The sequence below is a fragment of the Mirounga leonina genome, unplaced genomic scaffold (assembly GCF_011800145.1).
Source record: "Mirounga leonina isolate KUSES-001 unplaced genomic scaffold, KU_Mleo_1.0 Mir_94, whole genome shotgun sequence".
NCBI lineage: Eukaryota > Metazoa > Chordata > Mammalia > Carnivora > Phocidae > Mirounga > Mirounga leonina.
Genome location: NW_023270855.1, coordinates 43,002,227 through 43,028,342, shown reverse-complemented (window position 1 = coordinate 43,028,342; position 26,116 = coordinate 43,002,227). Strand labels below are relative to the sequence as shown.

The 26,116-nt window shown below is 41.4% G+C and overlaps 1 protein-coding gene and 1 long non-coding RNA gene across 14 annotated transcripts in view; one reads left to right on the top strand and one right to left on the bottom strand.

The window, feature by feature from the left end:
- Positions 1 to 14,655, bottom strand: part of SETD2 (SET domain containing 2, histone lysine methyltransferase) — a 125,597-nt gene extending 110,942 nt beyond the window's left edge. For all 6 annotated transcript variants that reach the window (XR_004677811.1, XR_004677812.1, XM_034997270.1 and 3 more), the window contains exon 1: positions 14,466 to 14,655. Coding sequence is in view for 4 of the 6 variants with exons in the window: in XM_034997270.1 (XP_034853161.1) it covers positions 14,466 to 14,536 (71 nt within the window). In the remaining 2 variants the exon portion in view is untranslated. The remainder of the gene's footprint in view (positions 1 to 14,465) is intronic.
- Positions 14,656 to 14,793: 138 nt separating this feature from the next.
- The window catches only part of LOC118005373, a 52,365-nt gene continuing 41,042 nt past the window's right edge, over positions 14,794 to 26,116 (top strand). For 6 of the 8 annotated variants that reach the window (XR_004677818.1, XR_004677814.1, XR_004677816.1 and 3 more), the window contains exons 1-3: positions 14,816 to 15,445; positions 19,741 to 19,816; positions 25,383 to 25,454. This is a non-coding gene — a long non-coding RNA (uncharacterized LOC118005373). Of the gene's footprint in view, positions 15,446 to 19,740; positions 19,817 to 25,382; positions 25,455 to 26,116 lie in introns of all 8 variants that reach the window. The other 2 variants (XR_004677819.1, XR_004677817.1) reach the window with 2 other exon arrangements.

The window sequence follows — 26,116 nt, the reverse complement described above, 5'->3', positions numbered from 1 at the left end:
TTGATTCCAGTTTCTGCCTTTTTCTACCTTTTTTCCACAGTCCCAGACTAGCCTGACTACAACCCTTCAGACGCCGGCACAGTTGTCAGGTACCCCTTCTTCAGAGGTCTCAGCTCCAGGGGGCCCTACCTACTCCAAGCTTCTGGGTTCTGAGAACCACACCCTCTTCCCTTTTCCCTCCAGCCCTAGGATAGGCAGCTACTTCCTGCCTTTCTGTTGCTGTTACCTTCAGTGTCCCCTTTTCATTTTCTCAGTTCTCCAGCAGCCCTTTCAACCAATTCCTTACATTAAATTCTACCTTCTGACTGACAGAGAAAAACAGCCTGAAAGCTTAAGCTCCTTTCTTAAAAGATTATAATAAAATAGAAGTAATTATTCTAAAATAGAAGTAATTATTCTAACATAACTGTGAGATTCATCACTAATGCCACATTGCGGTACAGTGAACTTCTTATTACCAAGCCACTCTAAAAAGCATGAAACTAGGATGGGCCATGCCTTCCTGAAAATTTAACGTATTTTAAAACTGTACATAAGCAATCTTGCAAATTAGACACTCAATATATTTTTCATCAGTGCTAGAGCAAGCGTAGGCAAATTTTCTATAAAGACCCAGAAAGTAAGTATTTCAGGCTTCACAGGCCATGAGTCTCTGTCAGAACTACTCAACTCCGACATTTTTGTGGGAAAGTGGCCATGTACAATAAATGAATGAGCACAGCTGTGCTCCAATAACTATTTACTGACACAAAAACTTCATTGCCAGATCATTTTCACATGTCACAAAATACCATTCTTCCACTTTTTTTTTAACCATTTAAAAGATATAAAATCATTCTTAATTGATAGGCTATACTGAAATATCCAGGCAGGCTGGATCTGGCCCAATGGCCAATTTGCCAACCCCTGTTCTAGACTGTACCTGTTACAAAAATCAAAAGTTCGATATTCATTGATGGGCTCAAAAGAAATTTAGTTTAAACCTAGGCTTGGGGTGCCTGGGTGGCTCAGTCGTTAAGCGTCTGCCTTCGGCTCAGGTCATGATCCCAGGGTCCTGGGATCGAGCCCCACATCGGGCTCCCTGCTCTGCAGGAAGCCTGCTTCTCCCTCTCCCACTCCCCCTGCTTGTGTCCCTGCTCTTGCTCTCTCTCTGTGTCAAATAAATAAAATCTTTAAAATAAATAAATAAACAAACCTAGGCTTAAGCCATAATTAACCTGAAACTTCACGAGACAAAACAATGCTAATTACGCTCTTCAAACTTTTTTTTTTTTTTAGGTTATATTTGAGGGAGAGAGAGAGAAAGCACAAGCAGGAGGGATGGGCAGAGGGAGAAGCAGACACTCCACTGAGCAGGGAGCCTGATGCAGGACTCAATCCCAGGACCGCAGGATCATGACCTGAGCCTAAGGCAGACGCTTAACCAACTGAACCACTCAGGTGCCCCAAACTTTCTTTTGATGAAGACAAAAGATTAGAAAATTTACTAACCAGGAAATTTCGAAGTATGTTCCAGGCTCAATTTAAGCATTCACCAATCTTTTATGTCTTTTTTCTCCCTGTATAATACCATAAAAATAAGCACTGGCTTTTATTTTGTTTGGTTTGTGGGTATGTGTGGCTGTGTTCCAATAAAACTTCGCTTACAAGTAGTGAAATTTGAATTTCATATAATTTTCATACATCACAAAGTATTCTTCTTTTGATTTTATCCCCCACCATTAAAAAATGTAAAAACCACTCTTAGCTCATAGGTACAGAACAGGTGGTCAACCAGATTTGGCCTGTGGGCCATAGTTTACCAACCCGTTTTATTTTTATTTTTTTTACTTTTCATCTCCATGACTTAAGCACTGTTTTTTGTGTGTGTGTTCGTTCGTTTTTTTTTTTGCGGGGGGGCGGGGGGGGCAGACGTAGAAGGAGAGGGAGAATCTTAAGCAGACTCCATGCCCAGAGCGAGCCCCCCACACAGGGCTCAATATCACGACCCTGAGATCATGACCTGTGCTGAAATCAAGAGTCAGACCCTCAAGCAACTGAGCCACCGAGGTGCCCCCAAGCATTGGTTTTTAAATTAACCTTGAATAATGCAAATTTCTGAACCAGGGAATCATTAAGTTAGGGTCTTGATGTTCAACTTAGAACAAGTTAGAGCAATATGGTCTCATTTCCCAATTCAAATAGAAAAAGTATCTACAGATATCCAAGCAAGTTAGGTACAAGTTTATTTCAAAGTAACTATGATTACATAGCCTCTCCTATTAATCTACAACTACTATGATCAGCATCGAGGAATGATGTCTCTGGCATCTTATGCTCTCACAAATATGTTTATTATTACTACTTGTGAGCTCTGTCCATTTGTCCAAAAACTATGAGTTAAAGTCCTAAGAGAACCCTTGAATTAAAACTACCTCATCACGTGGACAGAGCATGAACTAGTAAAACAAAAAGAGCACAAGCATCAGTGCAGTTTTATGCAGGACGTGAAGAAAGGCAAAAACAAAAATTAGCCCTCTTAACAAAAGGCAAGTTATCAACCTATGTACCTCTCCTGGTTTTCCTTAATATATGGAATGACAACAAACCAAGACTGGAGTTTCACTTTAGTACAAGTTCCTAGAAGCTCATTTCCAATGAAGATTTCAGACTATTTAAGGCACTTGGCCAAAAGAGCAGATCTGGATGGTCCACATATCCAGTGTACCTTCTGCTGCAATGATGTTCAGCCATCTAATCCTCTAGTATACATATATGCAAAGTCACAGAAAAGAAATAACTCAAGGAGTAAATCCCCCGCACCCTCCAAATTGAACTATCACAAGCACCTCAAGACTAATCGAGAAGATCCCTAGGAAAACAAGTTAACTCAGAATACAGGAAACCAGTTGATTATAAATGGCCGCTATTATGTTATTCCTTAGTATCATTAAAAAGTTAGCCTTGGGGCAGCTGGGTGGCTCAGTTGGTTAAGCAACTGACTCTTAAGATTTTTTTTTTAATTTATTTATTTGAGAGAGACAGAGAGAGAGGGAACACAAGCACGGGGAGTGGGAGAGGGAGAGGCAGACTCCCCACTGAGCAGAGAGGCCGATGTGGGGCTCAATCCCAGGACCCTGGGATCATGACCTGAGACGAAGGCGCAGACGCTTAACGACTGAGCCACCCAGGCGCCCCGCAACTGACTCTTGATTTTGGCTCAGGTCATGATCTCAGGGCCATGGGATAGAGCCCCTCCTAGGGCTCCCAAGCTGGGCATGGAGCTTGCTTGAGATTCTCCCTTTCCCCCTGCCTCCCCACCCACTTTTTTTTTTTTTTTTAAGATTTTATTTATTTATTTATTTGACAGAGAGAGAGAGAGACAGCAAGAGAGGGAACACAAGCAGGGAGAGTGGGAGAGGGAGAAGCAGGCTTCCCGCTGAGCAGGGAGACTGATGGGGGGCTCAATCCCAGGACCTGAGCTGAAGGCAGACGCTTAACGACTGAGCCACCCAGGCACCGCCCCACCCACTCTTAAAAAAAAAAAAAAAAGGCAGTCTGACAAATTGGTAAATGAAAAGACCCTTGCTCAAGTTGTGGTAGAGTCACTAGTGAGCATAGCTTGAACTTCTTTGGGCCTTCTTTTCCTACCTCATTCATAAAATCAGAGGTACTATCTTCCATGCCCTTTAAAATCACAGCCATGGTAAACCATGGTAACAAGGGGAAAAAAAGTGGGAAGCCACAGTAATGAGAAGCCATTAGGTAAGGTAATAAAGCCTCCCTCCATGAGTACTGCTTATGCTGCTCAGCAATTTACACTGGGGCAAATGCAGAGGAGTCTAACTGGAAATGGACATAGGGACAATTTTCCCTATGTACCCTACCCTTCAGTATGGCCCTTGAGCACCCTCCATCCACCCTTGCCTAATTCCCATTCTTTCAGGCTAAGTATACATCCTCTGGGCAACCCTCCCTGACTACCACCCCTCTATTCCACCAGTCCGGGTTAGGTGTCCCTGCTATAGCTCACTGTACTTACTTCTGTATCCTTATCACAAGGTAGGAATTCAACAAATGTTAGCTGAATAGTCAAGAGTTCAATTCAGCTAGTTTTTCTTAACATCAGTCACGTTTAAAAGGTTCGATGTGGGGCGCCTGGGTGGCTCAGTCGTTAAGCATCTGCCTTCAGCTCAGGTCATGATCCCGGGGTCCTGGGATCAAGCCCCACATTGGGCTCCCTGCTCCGCGGGAAGCCTGCTTCTCCTTCTCTCCCACTCCCCCTGCTTGTGTTCCTGCTTTCGCTCTCTCTCTGTCAAATAAATAAAACCTTAAAAAAAAAATTAAAAAATAAATAAATAAAAAGTTTGATTATAATGAAAAAAACTTTGAATATAACTTTATTATTGCTTCATAAAGTTTAAGGCTTAGCATATAAATTTTTTTCAGTTTTCTAGATATAAAAAGCATCAGCCATCCTAGAGAACAAAAGCCTCAATTTTAGAGTATCAAGTTTTCTACCATTTTTCAGAGTCACAGCCTTATGGTATACCCCAAAACATCCCTTGATTTATCACTGCATCTGTAGTTGCCTCACTTCCTTTTGGCCCCTAATATTCATAAAGAGATAAATGAGACTATTGATTGAAGGATTTGAACAGAAAGACAACTAAGCAAGGGTAAAGGGGTATGGTTTAAATAGATTATCCATCCTGGAAAAAACACAAATACAAAACAACAACTAAAAAGGCGGGGGGGGGGGAACTGGTCTGGCACAAAACACAATAGGCTATCCTACCTTAGGAAGCACTCATGTTCTCTCTCAGACCACCATCATGAGATCTCCAATTTTCATCAGTTTGTCTCCACAAGGGCCAACAGAAGTATAAAAACTTCTCTCAGCACCAATCACATTCAACAGCCAAACTCATACCACTCAATTCTCTGACTTTCTCTGTCCTAATGCAATAGTTATTTAAGAATGTCTTAGGACAGATGCCAGTAATTATTAATGCTGCTATTCACTCCATCAGAGAGTTAGAATGACAGTTACGAAGAATCAGGTCAACTCAAACATTTATTAAGCACATACTACTTACGTACCCAACTGCTAGTTACTGGGATTCCTCCATCTAAAAGAGTAAGTCTCTATAACGTATTTGTCATGTTCCTTGGATTTGCTAATACATGGGACAAAATCCTGTAGGTCCTAGCAACAGACAGAACCAAACAAGTCTATATGATGCAACAGAATGGATGAATGCTTATAGAGACAGGCTCCAATGAAATGGTTAGCCTTTCTTGATGCTTCATTATTAGTAACCACCTAAAGGAGCTTAAAAGTTGGAAAATTATAAAAACACACATGCAAATATATCTTTTAAAATATTAATGTGGAAAAACAGTAATGATGGAAATAAAAGTACTTAAGCAACAGGTACATTTCACAAAAAGCACAAAGCTAACAAATTTTGCAGCTATCATATACACAGCTGAATAAATGCCAGGTTCCAACTCCTGCCCCAATGTTGTATCTTCTAACACTATAATTATCTTCTCTAATAAGAAGGGTAGTCAAAGATAGATGGATATCAAGTATTTCTTGGTAGTCTCACTGTCTAATGAACACAAGCAATATAATTGAGGAAATACTGGTTTTATATTTAACTACCACTATTTCAATGTGTTAATATTCAGCTATTAACATTACTTTCTTATACAAACTGCTATTAATCGGCCAGAAAAACTACATCATACTTTTCATGATTGCAGCAAGTGGTTTCCTGAATAATTACAATAAACAATTTTCTAATGGACATGGTAAACTTAAGCTAAAGAGCATACCTATTAAGGTTATCTTGGGGAAAACTTCAGTAGTACACTGTCACCTATTTCTAACAAAATGTTTTATTGTACCTCAACAAAATTCATCTCTTTACTACAGATAATTTTCAGCACAGAAGCAGTATCGTAAAATGTGTAGCTTATGATTTAGAGTTGATATAGATACTCCAGTCTAGAATTGATAAAATAATGGAAGAGGTATGTTTTTGTTTTAAGATTTTATTTATTTACAGGCGCCTGGGTGGCTCAGATGGTTAAGTGTCTGCCTTCGGCTCAGGTCATGATCTCAGGGTCCTGGGATCGAGTCCCGCATCGGGCTCCCTGCTCCTTGGGAGCCTGCTTCTCCCTCTGCCTCTCTCTCTCTCTCTGTCTCTCATGAATAAATAAATAAATAAATCTTTTTTTTAAAAAAAAGATTTTATTTATTTACTTGACAGAGAAAGAGTTAGCGAGAGCAGGAATACAAGCAGGGGGAGTGGGAGAGGGAGAGCAGGCTTCCCGCCGAGCAGGGAGCCCGATGCAGGGCTCGATCCTAGGGATCATGACCCGAGCCGGAGGCAGACGCTTAACTGACTGAGCCATCCAAGTGCCCCGAGGTATGTTTTTACCCAAGTCATTTTAGAAAGTCTGTGTGTGCTCCAGATTAGAATAAGTGGATTTCCACAGAAACGGTCTGCAGCCATCTATGTACTTTATGAAAAATAATGGTAGCTCTACTTTACAGTCATACAAAATTCATAAAAATTTTCACCTTGGCATCATCTGCCTACTACAGTGAAAACTATTCACTAAGAGGCCAAATACCAGACAAAAGACTCAAAGTACAAGTTAGCCCATAGGTCTCCACAAAGAGCTAATCATGAGACAAATATTGGTGATTACTATACAACCAACCCTCCCCCAAGAGAAGATCTAACTGCACATGGCAGGAAGCGGACAGCAGGAAGAGCTATAGTCAGAAACCACCACTTGCTCCAGGTTCTTGCAAGCCCACAAGCGGTGCTCCCAGTAAACAGACCTCCCAGCAGCCTGCCAGTATGATCACACTCCTATCAACACCCACACGATCCCAAGGATATTTTCACTTGTGAGATGTTAGCATCTGACAGAAAAAGCACTCTAAAATAAAAAGCATCTATAAAAATTTAAACCAACTTTAAACTTCCATCTCAATGACCAATGTATTTGCTTAGCTGGAAAAGACACTGAAGTAACCACTAGTTTGATTTAAAAAAAAGACTATCAAACTAAAATACATTATACTTGAATTCCAAACCTAAGGGACTCAAATACAACATTTCACTAGCATACGATAACCAAAAATTATACAAGGTAATCTGCCTCTCATTTGAATCCATGAAAGTAGACTTCCAAATATAGACCCCATTATGAAAAACAACAAACCTATTGAATTTTCAGTTGGCCAGCTTATTGGCCAGCTTCAAACCAACTATTTTCAAAAAACTGTACTTAAATGCCTTGAGTTTTCTTTTTAAAATAACCAAGCAACTAATCAAAGTAGGGCAGGAATAAAAACTACTTAATCTGGGGCACCTGCTGGCTCAGTCGATGGAGCATGTGACTCTTGATCTCTGGGTTATAAATTCAAGCCCCACATTATGTGTAGAAATTACTTAAAAATAAAATCTTTTAAAAAACAAACAAAACAAAACAAAACAAAAAAAACTTAATCCATCAGCACCAGATAGGGCGAACAGAAATAAATATATATACAATATATTTTTAAAAAGAAAAAAAAAGTATAGAAGTCAAAGTCTAAACAAAATCATTGAAACACTATCATAAATTACCAGATATACTCACCCAGTGGGGAAACATATTTGCAAGGAGACACCTTCTACACAGCACAATATGTCCTAAGGCCTTTTTAAACTGCTTAACATGACAACCAGACACTGTAATAAAGCAACTCAATATTGCCTGTTAAAAATGAGTACATCTGGGCGCCTGGGTGGCTCAGTTGGTTAAGCGACTGCCTTCGGCTCAGGTCATGATCCTGGAGTCCCGGGATCGAGTCCCGCATCGGGCTCCCTGCTCGGCAGGGAGTCTGCTTCTCCCTCTGACCTTCCTCCCTCTCATGCTCTCTGTCTCTCATTCTCTCTCTCTCAAATAAATAAATAAATAAATCTTTAAAAAAAAAAAAATGAGTACATCTTATATGTGTGAATGTAAATATGCAGAGGATACAGTATATAGAAAAAAGGTAGAATGATATATGTAGTAGGACTCTGCTCATATTAAAAAAAAAAAAAGGAAAAGATCTGGAAAGGTATACACTAAATTGTTAGTGGTTACTCTCTTGGATGTGGGATTTGGAGAGATGGAGCAATGAAGAGATGTTAAGGGTGGATTTTTACTTTTTCCTCTATTAATATTTGTATTATCTTACCCTTCTGCAATAAGCATTTATTGTTCTGGTAATTAAAAAAAGAAACCATTTAAAACATACTACCAGACACTGCTATTGTTCTTAAAATATCACAATTACGGTAAATCCAAAGACAACAGTAAAGTACCTCCAAAGTTTGAATTTTAAAGCTCTACCTTCAGAGATTAAAGAGGACTAAGAAACATCACAATTAAATGCAATGTGTAACCCTAGACTGAAAAGAGAGGACACTGCTGAGACAACTGGTAAAATTTAAACATGAACAGTCTAAGAGTTAACAGTATCATTATAAATATTAAATTGCCTGGTTACTGGTTATCCAAGAGAATGTTTTTTCTTAGGTAATACTACAAAATATCTAGGGGTGAAGGATCGTGAGGTCTGCAACTTGATTCAGCCAAAAATAAAAACATGTATATTCTTTTATATAGAAAGATAAACCAAATGTGACAAAATTTCAATTACTGGTTAATGCAGATAAACAGTATGTGGAATTCATTATGCTATTCCTGCAACTTCTCTGCAAATTTGATATTTTTTCAAAATAAAATGCCTCCCCAGTCCCGCTCTGGCTCCCGCCCCCCTCCCATCCTACCCCTATGCCCTGGATCTCTCTCAAAGGAAGGAAGGATTCTAAACCCGATGTTTGGTGACTCCAGATGTAATGGTCCCGTTTCTAATATGAATGGTCTCTCAGAGCCTTAATAATAATTGCTCTTAGTGCATGACAAAATAAGGTACTCTACAGTACTCTGGAAGAATTAACAGAAACTAAGCTGGTCAACTTTAGATTCTGTAACCCAGGCTAGTCATTCTTTGCCATCCAGCATATGACTATTCTAAAAACTGACAATACTCAGGGAACACCACCAATTATCAAGTCAAGAAAAATTGTATCTGTTAAAGAGTAAATTATAATACATTTCAATTTTTCAAAAGAGGAACAGACTGAATCAGTCAGTATAGTGAAAAGTGGCAGAAAAAATTTGGGAATATCAAAGGTCCACTGAGGAAACTAGGAAAGTATGATGGACTGACGGGTATAAAGTATGTCTTGGCAGTTTGTGAATATTTCTTAGTAAAACACAACTGTATCAACAGTTGCTTGATACCTTTCTGAAGACATAATGTGTCAGTTTAAGAATGGTCAGCCTGAAATCTAGAAAAGAGCAAAGAGGAACATGAATACTGGAGAGGTATACTTTCTCATAAGTACTAGGATAGTTCATCAGGCTGTCTCACCAGGAAACCCTCCCAGCAGTATTTTCTTTTAGTTGGCTTCTCCATTCCCACCATAACTAAGGTGAATTACGAGAATTCTGTAAGACCTTGACTAATCTCACTGCTTTATATTTTATTAGAACATATAGAAATATTTTTTCCCAGTTAATAAACTTTATTTTGGCCAAATTCATCAGGCTTTTCTTATCATGATGCCCTGTACTCTTCTTTCTAGCTGCATCTTTCTATCCAATACTTATAATAAAAGAGCTAACACTGTCCTAATTCTTAAATTCTCATAAAACCCTTTGCAGAAAATACTATTATGATCCCCACTTTATAAATAATGACACCAAAGCACAGAGTAATTATGAAACCTGCTCAGTTTCATAAAGCTATTAAGTAAAAAAAGAGGTGAGATTCTAAAACCTAGCTCCAAAGCCCAGAGTTTAACTTTTTTTGTGTGCTTTGGACAAAAAAATTTTGGTAGTCTAATGAAGCCTGTGGATTTCTTCTCAGCTTAATATTTTTAAATGCATAAAATAAAATGCAAGGATTACAAATAAGACCAATTAAGTTGAGAACAAAAACCCCAAATGTGTGACACAGTAATACACATGCTTCTTAATGTAGTGGTAGAGCTCTTCTCTACTATAATGTAGAGATGCTATAATGTACATAATGTAATGTTTACATTACCTTACATCAATGTTTTGATGTAATGATAAACATTTTGAGATCCCTACAACCACAGCATATCATAAAAAATATGACTTGTACTAGTAGTAAAATCACAAGCACTGTTGGTAGTACTGTAGTTTGCTCTTTATACTGGCAATTAAAAGAAATGCTAACTTCTTTTTTTTTTTTAAGATTTTATTTATTTATTTGAGAGAGAGAGAATGAGAAACAGAGAGCACGAGAGGGAGGAGGGTCAGAGGGAGAAGCAGACTCCCTGCCGAGCAGGGAGCCCGATGCAGGACTCGATCCTGGGACTCCAGGATCATGACCTGAGCCGAAGGCAGTCGCTTAACCGACTGAACCACCCAGGTGCCCAGAAATGCTAACTTCTAGTTAGAGGTTAGTGAAGAGGTAATTTTCCCCCCTAAGTTTAAGGATGCCATCCATCTTAAGACCCCTACACTGCACACTATAATAAAAGCCTCTTAATATTGCAATTTAAAGGGACCACTCCCGGGTCCTTGTCTCTTTCTTCATAGGCTCCCTTGGTAATGTCTTCCAGTGTTGTGGTTCTACTACTAAGCTGATGACCACAAAATATATCTCTAGTCCAGACCTTTCCCCTGAACTCCAGGAGACTGAATTGGTTATCAATTCAACCCGAATGTCTAACAGGCATCTCAAACTTAACCATGTCTAAAACTGAACTCCTAATCTATTTCCCAAACTTGCTCTTGTCACAGTCATAACTACTACCATGGTTGATGGCAACTCCATCTTTCTAACTACTCAGACGAAAAACCTTGGAATCATCCTTGGCTCCTCTCTCACATGCCACATCTGATCTATCAACGAATCATATTGGTTTATTCTTCAATGTATATCCAGAATCCAATCACTTCTCACCATCTCCTGGTTACCACCTTTACAAGTCACCAGCAGCTCTCTTCCAGATTGCTAACTTCATTACAAGTCTCCCTGCTTCTTCTGTTCTCCCCTGCAAAGGGGGTGATCCTTCTGATGCTGAAAGCAGACCATGTCACTCCTCTGTTGAAAATTCTGGGCAAAGTCCTTATAATGACTCTACAAAGCACTGTGAAATCTGCATCCCATCCTGAGCCAAGTTACTATTTATTGCTCTTTTTTGTTCATTCCGTTTTAGCCATACCAGGCAGAATTCACTACCTCTGCCTTGGCACCTTGGAACTATTCCCTCTATTTGGAATGCTTTCACCCCAGATATTAACATGGCTCTCCCTCCCTTTTAAGTCTTTGCCTAAATACCATTCTCAAGAAGGTACACCCAGTCTACCTCATTTTAAATTATCACATCTTAAAAAAATATATATTACATCTTTCCCAGAAATTCTGGATTCCCCCTTACCCTGCTCCATTTTTCAAAGCACTTACCTTTGAATATTCTGTATTATTCATTACTACCCATCACTAGGAGGGGTGCCCACAAGGGCAAATTTTGTTTTGTACACCACTCACCTCTAGTGCGCCTATGTTTGGCACAAAATAGACATGCATATGTTCAAAGAACAGCACTTCTATGGCTGTTAAGTACTTGCCTCTCTCATTAGAAGAGTTCCTTAAAGACTTTAACTGGATCTAATTTGCAGTGTCCTCAACACCTGGCCCCAACAGCCGACACCTAATGCACAGATACTCAGGCGATTACAGCCATTTTCACCTGAAACACAATCCTATATGCCACAGGAAAAAAGCCAGGTCTCACAGCTGTGACTTGATTGAAGAATGAGTACAAGACAAACACAGAACATTAGGTTCCAACAGTTACTTCAATCAAACTGAATTTATGTTTCGTGCCTCAATTTCTTCATGTGTCTAAGAACCATTTCAAACTACCCGAAGTTTAAAAGGGGCACTTGGTCATTCCTTCCCCCGGGCACGTTACCCCCTCAAGCCCACCTAATCTTTCCAAGCTTGACTTAAAATCCTACCTCTTAAGTATTCCCTGATGAACCCCAGCGAGAAGCATTTATACACGCCACACTCTGTGCCAAGGGCTTTTCATACATTATTCTCATCCAATCCTCCCCAAAGCCCTATGAGGTTGCTACCATCACAATCCCTATTTTGAAGATGGGAAAACCCAAGCTTAGAGAGATGAAGACCCTTGTCCAAGGTTCAACTAGTGTTCAAACCCAGGGATGTCTGACTCTGAAATCCAAGTTCTTTAACCCTACAGTACTGCTTTCCCCCCTCCAGTGGCATAATGACTAACTAGCTTCTACATACTACCTCAGAGGGTCTCCTGTCCCTTCATTTCTCTAGGTTTCAGTTTTTGCATCTGAAAAACAGGTGATGATGTACTAAGATCCCTTCCAGTTCTTATAGTATAACAGAAAATATTTTATAATTATTTTTATACTCCATGCAGGTTAATACACACACACACATGCACACGCACACACACACCTTGGAACTTAAAAATGCAAAGCAGTGGTGACATAAAAGCAGTGCAAATAACTCCAAGACCTTGTGCCAAAAAATAAACATTCTTGATTCCTCCCTACTCAGGTCCATTAAAGATGCACTTCTGAGTTCATTTTCCCACATTACGAAAAATTAGGTTTTCCCCAAGAAGTGTAAGGATGTGATCCTTAAGGCTTCTGGACTTCACCACACAACCTGGTAAAAAGAACGGTCAGCAGGCACTTAGTCCAATCAGGGGGCTAGCATGTTATTTTGTACAGGACAACTGTTCAATAAGTGTTTATTGGATCATGACACAGAATGGTTTGAGGTTCTCCAAGTCTCACACCAAAAGCCAATACAACATGACCTTTGTAACTGGACTGATGATTGTGCAGTAAATTAAAACAATCTAATCAAGGTAATGTTAACCTAAAAGCAAAGAACCCATGAAAGGATAAAGCCATGTTGAGACAACTTACTATCAAAAATAAGAGTTGGGTTTATCTACAAAGGTAGTGCAATTATTTCTCTTTGTGTGCAGAAACAACCGTCAATATCCCAACATAATCCTTCTGTGTTGCAACCGAATCTAAGAACTATCAAGGAAGATCCAGACATTACTGGACCAAGTTGAAAAGCTTGGGCAAAGGGTTCAAAAAAAAAAAAAAGCGATAGCAGAGCTAAGGTAAAATGTGCCAAAAGAGCAAATCTCTTGGAATCCTTCTGCTCATAAAGTGACAGCTTCATCTGAAATCCCTACCAACGGCTAAGTTTGAAATGAGTCGTATATTCGTAGATCCATACTTCAACCAACACCAGCAAATGGAGTTTCAGACAGCATGTTAAAACAATAGTCTTGTGAGGGCGTAGGGAAAGAAGTGAATCCAGGCTCTGGAGTGGAAGCTCTCGGGGGTATCAGATACAGCCCTCCACAGAAATATCAAAAAAAAAAAAAAAAAAAGTCCAAGGCTGAAAAAATTCTTTCGGGCAAAACTATATTTCAGTTTTCTAGAATGCTGTCTCTTTAGAGAATCCTCAAACGATCCCGGGTTTTTAAGTAAGTCTTTACGAGAAGTAGAAAGTCATCCATTTAGGGCACAAGGGTCCTGTTACCAAGGAAGTTGTGTCCGAAAGTGTGCAAATCCCACAATCTGGAAGAGAACGTTTGCCCCTCCGAAGGTTTTCATTTTCAGGCGGAAAAACAAACCCGGTGTCACCTCAACATCGGGGCCACACAAACCTCGCCACCATTACAAAACCGAAGTGCCAAAGGTGCAGAATCTGAAGCCGGAAGCACTACGAGGCCAAGATCGAGTTCCAGGAGGAAAAAATCAAACCCGAGAGGGCAGAGCGGACTCTCCGCGGCCCCGGGCCGGGAGAGGCACGCTAGGCCCTTCCGGTCCGAGCCGCGGTCGCCGGGAGGCCGGGCGACAGGCCGGGTGACGGGCCGGGCTTCCACCCGAGCCCGGGGATTCGCGGCCTACCCTCGCCGGTGCCCTCTCGCTGACTCCCGACACCGGCAGCTCCTCCGCCTCGGCCCCTTCGCCTGCGGCGCGGCCTGAGCGGACCGCGGGGAGCCGGAAGAGACCGCCGAGCCTCGAGCGGCCGGGTCGGTGCGGACGCGGCGGCGGCAGAGGCCGTGTCCGCGGCCGCCCCTCCCCCACCGGCCCGGCCCAACCGCCGCTGCGACGCGAGCAGCCGCGCCAACGCCGGGCCCAACCGCCGACCCGCCGCGGCCCGGGCGAGGCGGCGGCGGCGGCGGCGCGGGCCTGCTCCCCACGCCGCCCGCGCGAGTCCACCGCGGGCCCGTTACTCCTCGCGCCGGCCCGCGCCGCCGCCCGTCAGGACGCGCCGCCCTCGGGGCTCTGGCGGAGCAGATACTTACTCAGGGGTCGGGTGCTCGGGGTCGTAGAAATCCCCCATCTTCGGAGGCGGCTGCGGCGGCAGCTGCTTCATCGGGAGCGGCTGGAGGCGGCGACGCGAGCCCCCTCCCCGCGGCAGGGCGACGCGCGGGAGGGGAGGGGAGGGGAGGGGAGGAGGCCGCTGGTCCGACCGCGGCGGCGGCGGCAGGGGCGGCCCGCGTCGCTTGCTCGCTCGTTCCCTCCCTCCCTCCGGCGCCCGCCCGCCGCTCTCTCCCCCACACACTCACACGGGGAGCGACGCGCACCCCGCCAGCCCCTCCGCCTCACAGGCCCGGCCCCTTAAAGGGACACGCACGGGCCGCGCGTCCGCCGCCAGTTGGCGCTCCCGCAGCTGCCGGGCGACCCCAGGCGGGGGCGGGTCGGCCGGCGCGATCCTCCCCGCGGCTTCCCGGAACAATAAGCACCGGACCCCGAGTGGCGGCGCCGCCGCGACCCCTCCCTCGGGCCCACCAAGGCGGCTGGGGGCTGAGGCGTGACCCGGCCTAGTCCCAGGCTGTTGGCTGGCGACGTCGGGGGAACGGCCCGAGCCCGCCGGGACTCTACCCTCCCTGCCCCGCCGCCCGGGAAGACCTGCCCGCCCGGAGCAGAGGAGTCCGCGGCGGCGGCGCCGAGGGCGCCTCCCCCGGGCCTCCGAGGTCTGAGGTACCGCGGTTGCCGCGCCTCCCGAGCCTCTCGCCCTTCTCTTTATTTCTCCTCCTCGCTTTCTCTCCCCCTTGCCTCCTCATCTCACCCCTCAGCAGGTAGGGAAACGGAGCCAGGCCCGGGATTCGCCCGGAGGCCGAGCTCCCGGGACGCCCCCTCCTCCTTCCCGCCGCCCTCTGGGTCTTCTGCCCCCACCCCAACTCTGCAAGGCCACAGCGCCCGTCTTCCGCGGGGTTCTTAAGGCCTCGGAGCAGACGTCCTTGTCGAAGGCTGTCGATCACTTTCCTGCGAAAATGACGAGGTGAGAGTAAATAGGACAGCTTGAAAGGGCTACGTTTTTAGTTATTTTTGGAAGGAGAAACAATGCATAAAGCCTTTAGCTAAACGCTCAGGACGTTGAAGAGTTTATGACGACTGATCATTTTGAAATTGGGAGTTCATAGGATCGACCAGCTTTGGGGGGGGGGGTCACTATAATTTTAAATAGGATTTTACCAGCAAACAATGGCATGGAAGTATGTGTTGTGGACTGACTGTGTGCCTCCCACCCACCCAGTTTATATGTTAAAAATCCTAACCTCTCAGGTTTTAGGAGGTGGGGCCTTAGGGTGATTAAGTCATAAGGGTGGAGCCCTCCTGAATGGGATTAGTGCCCTTATAAAAGAGACCCCCATTGCGCTCGCTGTCTGCCTTCTGAGGGAAGATAGCAGGAGAAAAGGGCAGGCTACAGCCCAGAAGAGTTCTCCCACCAGATCTCAGCCATGCCTGCACCGTGCTCTGGGATTTCCAGCCTCCAGAACTGTCAGAACTAAATTTCGGTTGTTTATAGCCACCCAGCCTATATGGTATTCTGAGCAGCCTAAATCAAGACAGTTGTGTCCTAATTACTGAAATGTGATCTAAGTGAACAGACACCCTTTACTGGCTCTTTTTTATATCCTGAAAGTGTGTGTGCATGCGCATATGCATAGGCCGGCAGTGTCTACTAGCTTTTTATCACCATTTTTCACTTGGGGATTATTTTAGCTTTTTTTTTTTTTTTCTGTTGCCTTTAGGCATAGGATCTAGGTGTAGGGCCCATCTGATTCCCTAGGTTCAAGTCTCTCATGACCACTTCTTTACAGAATGTTACATAATTTCTCTGCATTTTTTCTCATTGTAAGATGAGAATGTTAATGTGGATAGGTCCTGACACTGTTGCAAGGATTAAAGGAGAGAATATTTGTAAAGCTCTAAACTTCCAGTAAATGTCAACAGTTAATCAGACATTTTATTTTAGTGCAGTGGTTAAGAGCTAACTCTACTTTGCATCATATACCAGCCCTGCCACTTTCCAGTGTGTGTCACTGGGCCTGGTTACTTTTCGTGCAAGATTACTAGAATACCGAATACTATTAAATGCCCTCATCTGTTATTGGACCAGGGGTTTTTGTGCATGTATTTTTTTTTTTAAAGATTTTATTCATTTATTTGAGAGAGAGAAAGTGAGAGAGAGAGAGAGAGAACAAGAGGGAGGAGGGTCAGAGGGAGAAGTAGACTCCCTGATGAGCAGGGAGCCAGATGTGGGGCTTGATCTCGGGATTCCAGGATCATGACCTAAACCGAAGGCAGCCACTTTACCGACTGAGCCACCCAGGAGCCCCATTGAGCATGTATTTTAAATTCAAAGAGAATGCAGAGGCGCCTGGGTGGCTCATTCGTTAAGCGTCTGCCTTCAGCTCAGGTCATGATCCCAGGGTCCTGGGATCGAGCCCCGCATGGGGGCTCCCTGCTTGGTGGGAAGCCTGCTTCTCCCTCTCCCACTCCCCCTGCTTGTGTTCCTTCTCTCGCTGTGTCTCTCTCTGTCAAATAAATAAATAAAAAATCTTAAAAAAAAAACCAATGCATCCTCAGAACATATTCTTGGGCCTGGCCCCTTGATCAAAGCTTTGGAATAATTTTGTCTTTAGCATTATTAGATATTGACTGTCTCCTAGTTTGTTACATAAAGCTTCTGCAAATGTGTTTGAAGGAAAAATGTCAAAAAGTCTTAAGGCGAAACATAAGAGGTATTCATTCCTAGAGTGCTGAAAACCATAAAAACCTTCATAATTGCTCCTGCCATTACTGCTTCCTGTTGACCCAGACCACCCCATCCCAGGGGACCCTAGGGTAGCCTTTAGTGACCCCGAAACAAAGTTGACTCAGGCATCTCTTGCCTTAGGCGAGCCTTTTGGCCCAAAGTTGGACAATTGATCTCTTAAGCACAGTCTCCAAACTACTATTTGAAAAAAAAAAAAAAATTTAAGATTTTTATTTATTTATTTGCTAGAGCAAGCGCACAAGCAGGAGGAGCAGCTGGCAGAGGGAGAAGCAGGCTCCCCGCTGAGCAAGGAGCCGGATGTGGTACTCAATCCCAGGACCCTGGAATCATGACCTGAGCTGAAGGCAGACACTTAACCAACTGAGCCACCCAGGCATCCTTATTTGTAAAAATTTTTAAGGTACTATATTGGCAAGATAGTTCTTAGAACCGACACACACAAAAGCCATACAATCAAGATAGTGAGGTACTCCAAGGTGTCACCAGGTGGTACCTTTTTTTTTTTTTCAATGTACCCAGGCCAGAGCTCTGCTACCTCACATGCGAATGTGGCTAAAGCTCTAGGAGAGACAGAAAGGGTCATTCCCCCTTGAACCCACAGCTAGAGCTGAATGGGGAAGCCACTGCTATTCACTTACTCTTGCTTCTTTCCATCCCACTCTTCCCTAACCAAGTCTTTTCCCCAGATGAGGATTATCAGGGGACTGGTTGTGCTCCTCAAGAGATGCCAGTTTGGAAGAGAAAAGCAAACCCTAGGCCTTCAGTCCTAGGACTCCTCAAAGTCCTTTGCTTTGCCAAGAGGGGGCAGGGTTGGCGGTGGCAACAAGGCCAACATTGGGAGTGTGAGCAGGGCAGTGGGGAAATTATATCTCTACCCACATGCTCCCGCGAAAACTCTCAACCTTGGCAGAATCAGGTCTATTACTGGCAGCCATAGATTGGAGTTAATGGTCATCTGCTGATATATGAAAGGTTGAATATAGTATCAGGCAGTTTGGGAGTATAAATGAATAATAGACACAAGGCTGGGTTATACAAGATCAAACGTTTGAAAGTTCAAGCTTGCCAGTACAAGACTCATGTAAATCGCAACAATTTGTGAGATACTAACTCAATTTCCTTGATTATTTAAACATTATCTTGATTATTTAAATATTATCTTGAATCTATTCCCGGCTGTTAATGACCCTTATCATCTATTTGTTCTTTTCTCCCCCAGTGTACTTTTGAATAGAGGAATGGTCTGTATTACATATTCCAAAAATGTATTTTTCTTTGTTTGGTCTCTGGGAACCCAAAATTGCCTGTTACTATAATTGTATATCAACCATAAAATCATAAATACATACAGGTCCATCCTAGCATTAGAATAGAAACATGATGGGTTGTGGAGCCCGCTTAAGGTTCTTTCTCTCTCCTCCTCTGCCCTTCCCCACCCTCACACATGTGCGGGCTCTCAAAAAAAAAGGAACATGATGTGGATATTTAGAAGCTGTTATATACAGATTTTGATTTACTGTTTAGTTTTAGTAGGTCAAAAAATTATTCTGTTATAAATGAAATGAATTCGTTTCCATTAATTAAAAATACAATGAGATAGTTTTTAGAACAATGTGTATTACTCTACAAATGAAAAACTTGGATCAAGGGGCGCCTGGGTGGCTCATTCGTTAAACGTCTGCCTTCGGCTCAGGTCATGATCCCAGGGTCCTGGGATCGAGCCCCGCATCGGGCTCCCTGCTTGACGGGAGGCCTGCCTCTCCCTCTCCCACTCCCCCGTTTGTGTTCCTGCTCTCGCTGTGTCTCGCTCTGTCAAATAAATAAAATCTTTAAAAAAGAAAAACTTGGATCAAGTGGCTTAAATATGTATTTACTTCTCTGTAGGATAGAAATATATACAACCAACATCTTAGCATTTAGGGAACATGAAATGTGATAATGTCTGAGAAAGTACCTAGTACATATAAACTAATAGCCATGCACTAAAAAAATTAGCTACCTTACAAATTTAAGGCTCAGCATACTTGAAAGTTATTTTAGATTTAATCAATGTACAAAAGAACGGTAGCATAATTTAGAATAATGGTTATTTTAACTGTTCTGCACAAATCTATCACACTCATTGTCTCTGGAATTCCTTAGAGAAAAAAAGTATACTTACAGTTGATTTTTAATCATGTTCAATCTGCAGATCTCAATACAAGAGGAATCTAGAAAGCAATACGCAACCTATATTGAACCCTATCACATACATTATTTGTATCAAGTTAGGACCTTCCTATATAGTAGTATTGTACTCTGTAGTTGTCTTTTTCTCTTCCGTACTTCTTTGTTAACTGATTTTCATTACATAAGTCTATCTTCCCAACTCTTACAAGTTCATTGAAGGCAGAAGCATTATTGTCTTTAATATTTTATAGTGTTTGGCCTTGTATATGCCAGGTGTTTAATGAATACTTAATTTGCTACTCTTTTGAAAGCCTTACTTTTTTTTTTTACTCTTTTTCTTTTAGAAACTCTAAAGTGTTCACATTGTATTTTCCTGTCCAGACTAGATTATTGAGCAGCTGATAAGCTATTGACATCCAGGTAAGCACTGTCTTCTGTGAAGGCTCCTTCATAAGCTCCTAGGAGCCAACCATTTCATTGGGCTTGGAAGTGCTGACTTGAAAGAACCATACACTTAACCCTCAAGTACACGGGAGTATTATTAATTCTTTTTCAATGTGTGTTAATTTTGTCTTCCCTACGAGAGTATCAGACACTCAGGGAAGTGATTATAGTGTTTGTTTTGTTGTGTTTTGATCTTGGCACCCTTTCAGAGAATTCATCTCAGGAGCTGCTTATTGCATCTTCCTTCCCAGCCTTGTCTGGCCCAGCAAAGGATGAAACTCAATTTTACAAATTAGTAAACCAGAGATCTCAGAGGTTAAGGTACTTATCTAGGGTCATATGACTAAGGAAAGGTAGAGCCAGGATTTGAATCTGGCTATCTGATTCAAGACATTTTCAGACCAAAAAAATCTGGAGTTTACCACCAACAGAAAATACTCCCTGATAAAAGAAGGAACAATGAGCAAAGAAATTGGTAAATAAGTGGTTAAAAATAAAAAAGGAACAAAGTAATAATACATAATTTGTGTGGTTAATAAAAGTAAGTCAAGATAGAACTAATATCCAGGAGAATAAAATCATAATTTGGAAGTGGGAAGGGTGGAGTGATGATTGGAGTTGAAGTTTTCCAAAGTCCTTGTATTGTTTGGGAAGAGGGTAAAAATATGGATTAAGCTTTATTCTTTTAAGTACTCAAGTTAAAGTATCTCAAGTAACTACTAAGAGAGTTCTAATTTCTAAGTTAATAGAGAAAATAGAACAAAATTATAAAAAAAGCATCATATGGAAATAGAAAAAAAGCAATAGTGAAACAAATAGAAATCACAAATAACATGGTAAAAAATAAATGCAAATATTTCAGTAACTACAGTAAATGTAAATTGAATAAAGACTCCAGTTTTAAAAAAAAAGAATGTAAAATAGACAAGGAAACAAAATCCAACCATCTGCTATTTTTGAGACATTCTTAAAACCAAGAACATAGAAAAATGTAAAAGGATGGAAAAACATGTCAGGCTAATATATCAGTAGAAAGCTGGTAACATCAGACTAAGAATAAATGAAGGTTACTAAATAATAATAAGTTCACGAGGACTTCAGAATTCCTTTTTTTTTTTTTTAAGATTTTATTTATTTGAGAGAGCGAGTGAGCGAGAGAGAGAAGGAGCAGGGGGAGGCAGAGGGAAAAGCAGGCTCCATGCTGATCAGGGAGCTGAACGTGGGGCTCGATCCCAGGACTCCAGGATCATGACCTGAGCTGAAGGTAGGTGCTTAACCGACTGAGCCACCAAACACCCCAGGACTTAAGAATTCTAAACATGCCTGCATATTACATGTACTTAAGATACAAAAAGCAAAATTCGACAGAACTACAAGAAAAATGAATATCCCAGTATAGTGGAGATTTTAACACACCTCAAAATAATGGATAGATCTGGGCGCCTGGGTGGCTCAGTTGGTTAAGCGACTGCCTTCGGCTCAGGTCATGATCCTGGAGTCCCTGGATCGAGTCCCGCATCGGGCTCCCTGCTCGGCAGGGAGTCTGCTTCTCCCTCTTCCACTCCCCGTTTGTGTTCCCTCTCTCGCTGTGTCTTTCTCTGTCAAATAAATAAATAAAATCTTTAAAAAAAAAAATAAATAAAAATAAATAAAATAATGGATAGATCTTATAGACAAGAATCAGAAGATATGAACAACATAATTTAAAAAATTGAATTAATAGATATATATATAAACTGTTGCACTCAACAGAGCACTCATATCCTAGTATGCATGTGTGGAATGTTTATGAAAATTGACCACATACATGTAAGTTCATGTAGTAATTCTCAACAAATTCAGATGATTGATGTTGCATAAGCCATGTCCTCTGACAAATATGAAATTAAGTTAGAAATCACTAACTAAGGGGGCGGGGCACCTGGGTGTCTCACTCGGTTCAATGTCTGCCTTCAGCTCAGGTATGATCCCAGGATCCTGAGATTGAGCCCCACATTGGGCTCCCTGCTTGGCGGGGAGCCTGCTTCTCCTTCTCCCTCTCCCTCTACCATTCCCCCAGCTTGTGCTTTTTGGCTCGTTCTCTTTCTCTCAAATAAAAGAATAAAATAAAATAAAATAAATTTTTTTTTTTTTAAAGAAATCATTGGGGTGCCTGGGTGACTCAGTCGTTAAGCGTCTGCCTTCGGCTCAGGTCATGATCCCAGGGTCCTGGGATCGAGCCCCTCATCAAGCTCCCTGTCACGGGAGGCCTGCTTCTCCCTCTCCCACTCCCCCTGCTTGTGTTCCCTCTCTTGCTGTGTCTCTCTCTGTCAAATAAATAAATAAAATCTTTAAAAAACAAAAAACAAACTAGTAAAACTGACTCAGTGAGAAATGGAAAACCTATCTGGTCCTAAAACCATTAAAAAATGAGTCAGTAGTCAATTTTCTCTCAAAAAGAAAGGAAGGGATGGATGAATAGATGGACAGACAGAGACAGGCAAGGATAGGACAAGAAAGGAAAAGATACAAGCTATTCTCATTTTTGAACAAAGATGGAATAATCGTGAACAAAATATTAAAGCAAATCCAGCAATTTGTTAAAAAGATAAAAATCAGGATCAAGTTGAATTTATTTCAGGAATGAAAGTTAGTGTTCAGTTATGCAAACTTGTTAAAGTAATTCACATATTAACAAATTATGATGGTGTGGTAGGCAGAATAGCTCCCCAGAGATGTCCGCTTCCTAATCCCTGGAACCTGTGACTATGTTTCTTTGTGTGACAATAGGGACTTTGATGTGATCGAGTTCCAGACCTTGGGATGGAGAGGTTATCTTAGATTATCTGGTCCCAATCTAATCACAAATCCTTAAAAATGGAAGAGGAAGGCAAAAGTGTTGGTCAGAGAGATGAAAAGGACAAGGACTCAACCTGCCTGTTGCTGGCTTTGAAAATGGAGGAAAAGGGCCATGAGCCAAGAAATGTGGCAGCCTCTGCAAGATGAGAATGACCCTCGCTCATTTTACAGGCAGCAAGAAAACAGGGACTGTGGTCCTACAACCTCTAGGAACTGAATTCTGCCAATAACCCAAATGAGCAGGAACTAGATTTTCTCCCAGAACCTCCAGAATGGATGTAGCCTGCCAACACTGTTTTTAGTTCAGTTAGACCCATCCTGGACTTCTGGTGCGCAGAACTGTAAAAAAAAAAATAAATGTGTGCTGTTTTAAGCTTCTAAGGTTGTAATACTTTGTTACAGCCGCAATTGAAAGCTAATAAAGATGGTACATCCAAATACTTTTAGATGCAGGCAAAAATATTTGTTAAAATTCAGTAAACATTCTTAATTTTATTTTATTTTATTTAAAAGATTTTATTTATTTGAGAGAGAGAAAGAGCACAAGCAGGGGGAGTGCGGCAGGCAGAGGGAGAAGCAGGCTTCTCAGGCCCACTGAGCAAGGACCCTTGATGCGGGACTTGATCTCAGGACCCTGGGATCATGACCTGAGCCAAAGGCAGATGGTTAACCAACTGAGCCACCAAGGTGCCCCCATTCTTAATTTTAAAAAAAGATAAAAAAAGAAAAGAAAGAGGAACCAAAAAACCTTTAACAAATCAGGAATAGAAGAAAACTTCCTTAACCTGATAAAGACCTAGAGCGAACATTATAATTGTGAAATAAAGCATTTCTCTTGAAATTAAAAATAAAACAAAATGTTTGCTGTCATCATTTCTATTCAACATTGTATTTGAGTCCTAGCCAGCAAAATAAAACAATAAAAGAAATAAAACATGTAAGGGGCTCCTGGGTGGCTCAGTTGGTTAAACCTCCAACTCTTGGTTTGCTCAGGTCATGACCTCAGGGTCATGAGATCAATCCCCCATAGGGCTCTGCACTCAGTGCAGAGTCAGAGTCTGCTGGAGATTATCTCCCTCTCCCTCTCTCTCTCTCAAATAAATAATAAAATCTTTTTTAAAAAAGAAATAAAACATGTAAGGAACAAAAAGGACAGTTGTTATTTACAGGTGGTATGATTGTCTACTTAGAAAACACAAAATAATTTACAGAATAATACTTAGAACTAATGACAATTCTTCAAGTTTTTCAGATAAAAAAATCAACTGCATTTCCATAATCCAGCAAATAAAACATACCATTTACAAAAACAACATTAACGCCAGACTGTTAGAGCTGGGTTATCTTATTGGTTATCCATCTGGAGAGAAAGTAAAAATGGGTCCTTATTTCATATTTAACCCAAAAGTCAATTCCAGATGGATTGAAGACTTCAATATAAAAGGCAAAACATGAAAAGATTTAGAATAAAATATAGAATAATACAGTATCTTTGGGACATGCCCATGTGATAGAAAAAATGTTCTTAAAATTCAAAGTACAAACCAAAGAAGTCAAAATTCAGCTCCCTTGAAACTTTGTCCTCAAAAGACAGAATGTGAAAGGAAAAATCATAAACTAGAAGGAAAGGTCTGCAACACCTATAACAACAACAAAAGTATCTAGAGCTATACCCCAGTACAGTAGGTACTAACTACCTGTGGCTCTTGAGTACTTAAAATGTAGGTAGGCCAAAGTAAGATGTGCTGTAAGTATGAAATAGATTCCAGATTTCAAAGAGTTAGTACAAAAAAAATTTTGTATGAACATCTTGAAATGATAATATTTTGGTAAGTAGATTTTTATTAAGTAAAAAAACTATTAAAATTAATTTTGCCCAGGGATGCCTGGATAGCTTAGTCAGTTAAGTGGCAGACTATTAATTTCAATTCTGGTGATGATCTTCAGGGTCCTGGGATAGAGCCCCATGTCAGGCTCCCCACTCAGCGAGGAGACTGCTTCAGCATTCTCTCTCTCCCTCTGCCCCTTCCCCACTTTCTAAATAAATAAATCTTTAAAAAATAAAATAAAATTAATTTTTCCTGTTTCTTATCACTTTTTTAACTGTGGCTACTAGAACATTTTAAATTACCTCTGTGACTTGCGTTTTATTTCTTTTGGACACCACTGATCTAGAATATACAAAGAATTCATGCAAATCAGAAAAAGGCAACCCAATTTTTTAAATTGGCAAATACCACAAAAGAGGAAAAATTAATAGCTAAGAAACATTTGAAAAGATGGTTCAGGAAAATCAGGCATAATGCAGTGTTATTGGGAATGTTAATTGGTGTAATGGCTTTGGAAAACAATTTAGCATTACCTTATAAAGTTGAATATGGGCATACCCCACAACCAACAATTGCATGTATCTTAGATATGCAAACTACAGAAACTTGCATGTGTACACCAAAGGCCATGTTCAGAAATGTCCATTGCAGCATTGGCAAATGTCCATACAACACCGTGCATTTATATAATGAACAATTAAACAGCATTGAACATGAATGAACTTTTCAGCTCCACCTATCAAAATAGTTAAATCTCAGGAATATAATGACCAGGAAAAAAAAGGACATAAAAGAATATATAAGAACAGATTATGCAGGGAATTAAGCATGATAAGGAAAAGTAAAAAAAATTCAGGATTTTTTTTTTTCTAAAGGGGGAAAAGGAATCATGGGAGCACCAAGGAGGCTTCAGAGAATCACTAAAGCTCTCTTTCTTAAACTAGGTGGTAAGTCCACAGATACTTGTTTTACTGTTATTTTGTCTACCCTCTGCTTGATTAATAAATGTATCTATTTACTATTTAATAAAAACTTGTATGTATCCTTTGACCAGCAAATTCTATTTCTGAAATTCTAGTTTATAGAAATAAAAGTACTAGTACAAAGAATAAATGTACAAAGATATTAATGGTATCATTACTTGTGTTTGGGGAAATAAAGAGAATGCTCATAAATAAGGGAATGGAGGAATACATTTTACAATATCTATACTAAGGAATATTATACTGTCATTTAAAGAATGAATTTTCACTATACTAGATATTCTGGAGGAGTTTCCATGAGGATTTGGGGTTTGTTGAATGGGAAAAGCAAGACACCTAAACTTATATATACATGCATATATTTGTTTGATTTTATGAGTATGGGGAAAGATACGAGTGGATATATGCTGTTTAGTTGAGTTATCTTGATTTGAGAGGGGAGAAATGAAGGAAGGAGGAAGTGACAGAAAAAAAGAAAAAGGGGGGGTGCCTGGGTGGCTCAGTCAGTTAAGGATCTATCTAACATTGGCTCAGGTCATGATCTCAGCGTCCTGGGATTGAGCCCCATGTCAGGATCAGCACTCACTGGGGAGTCTGCTTCTCACCCTTTACCTCTCCCTCTGCCC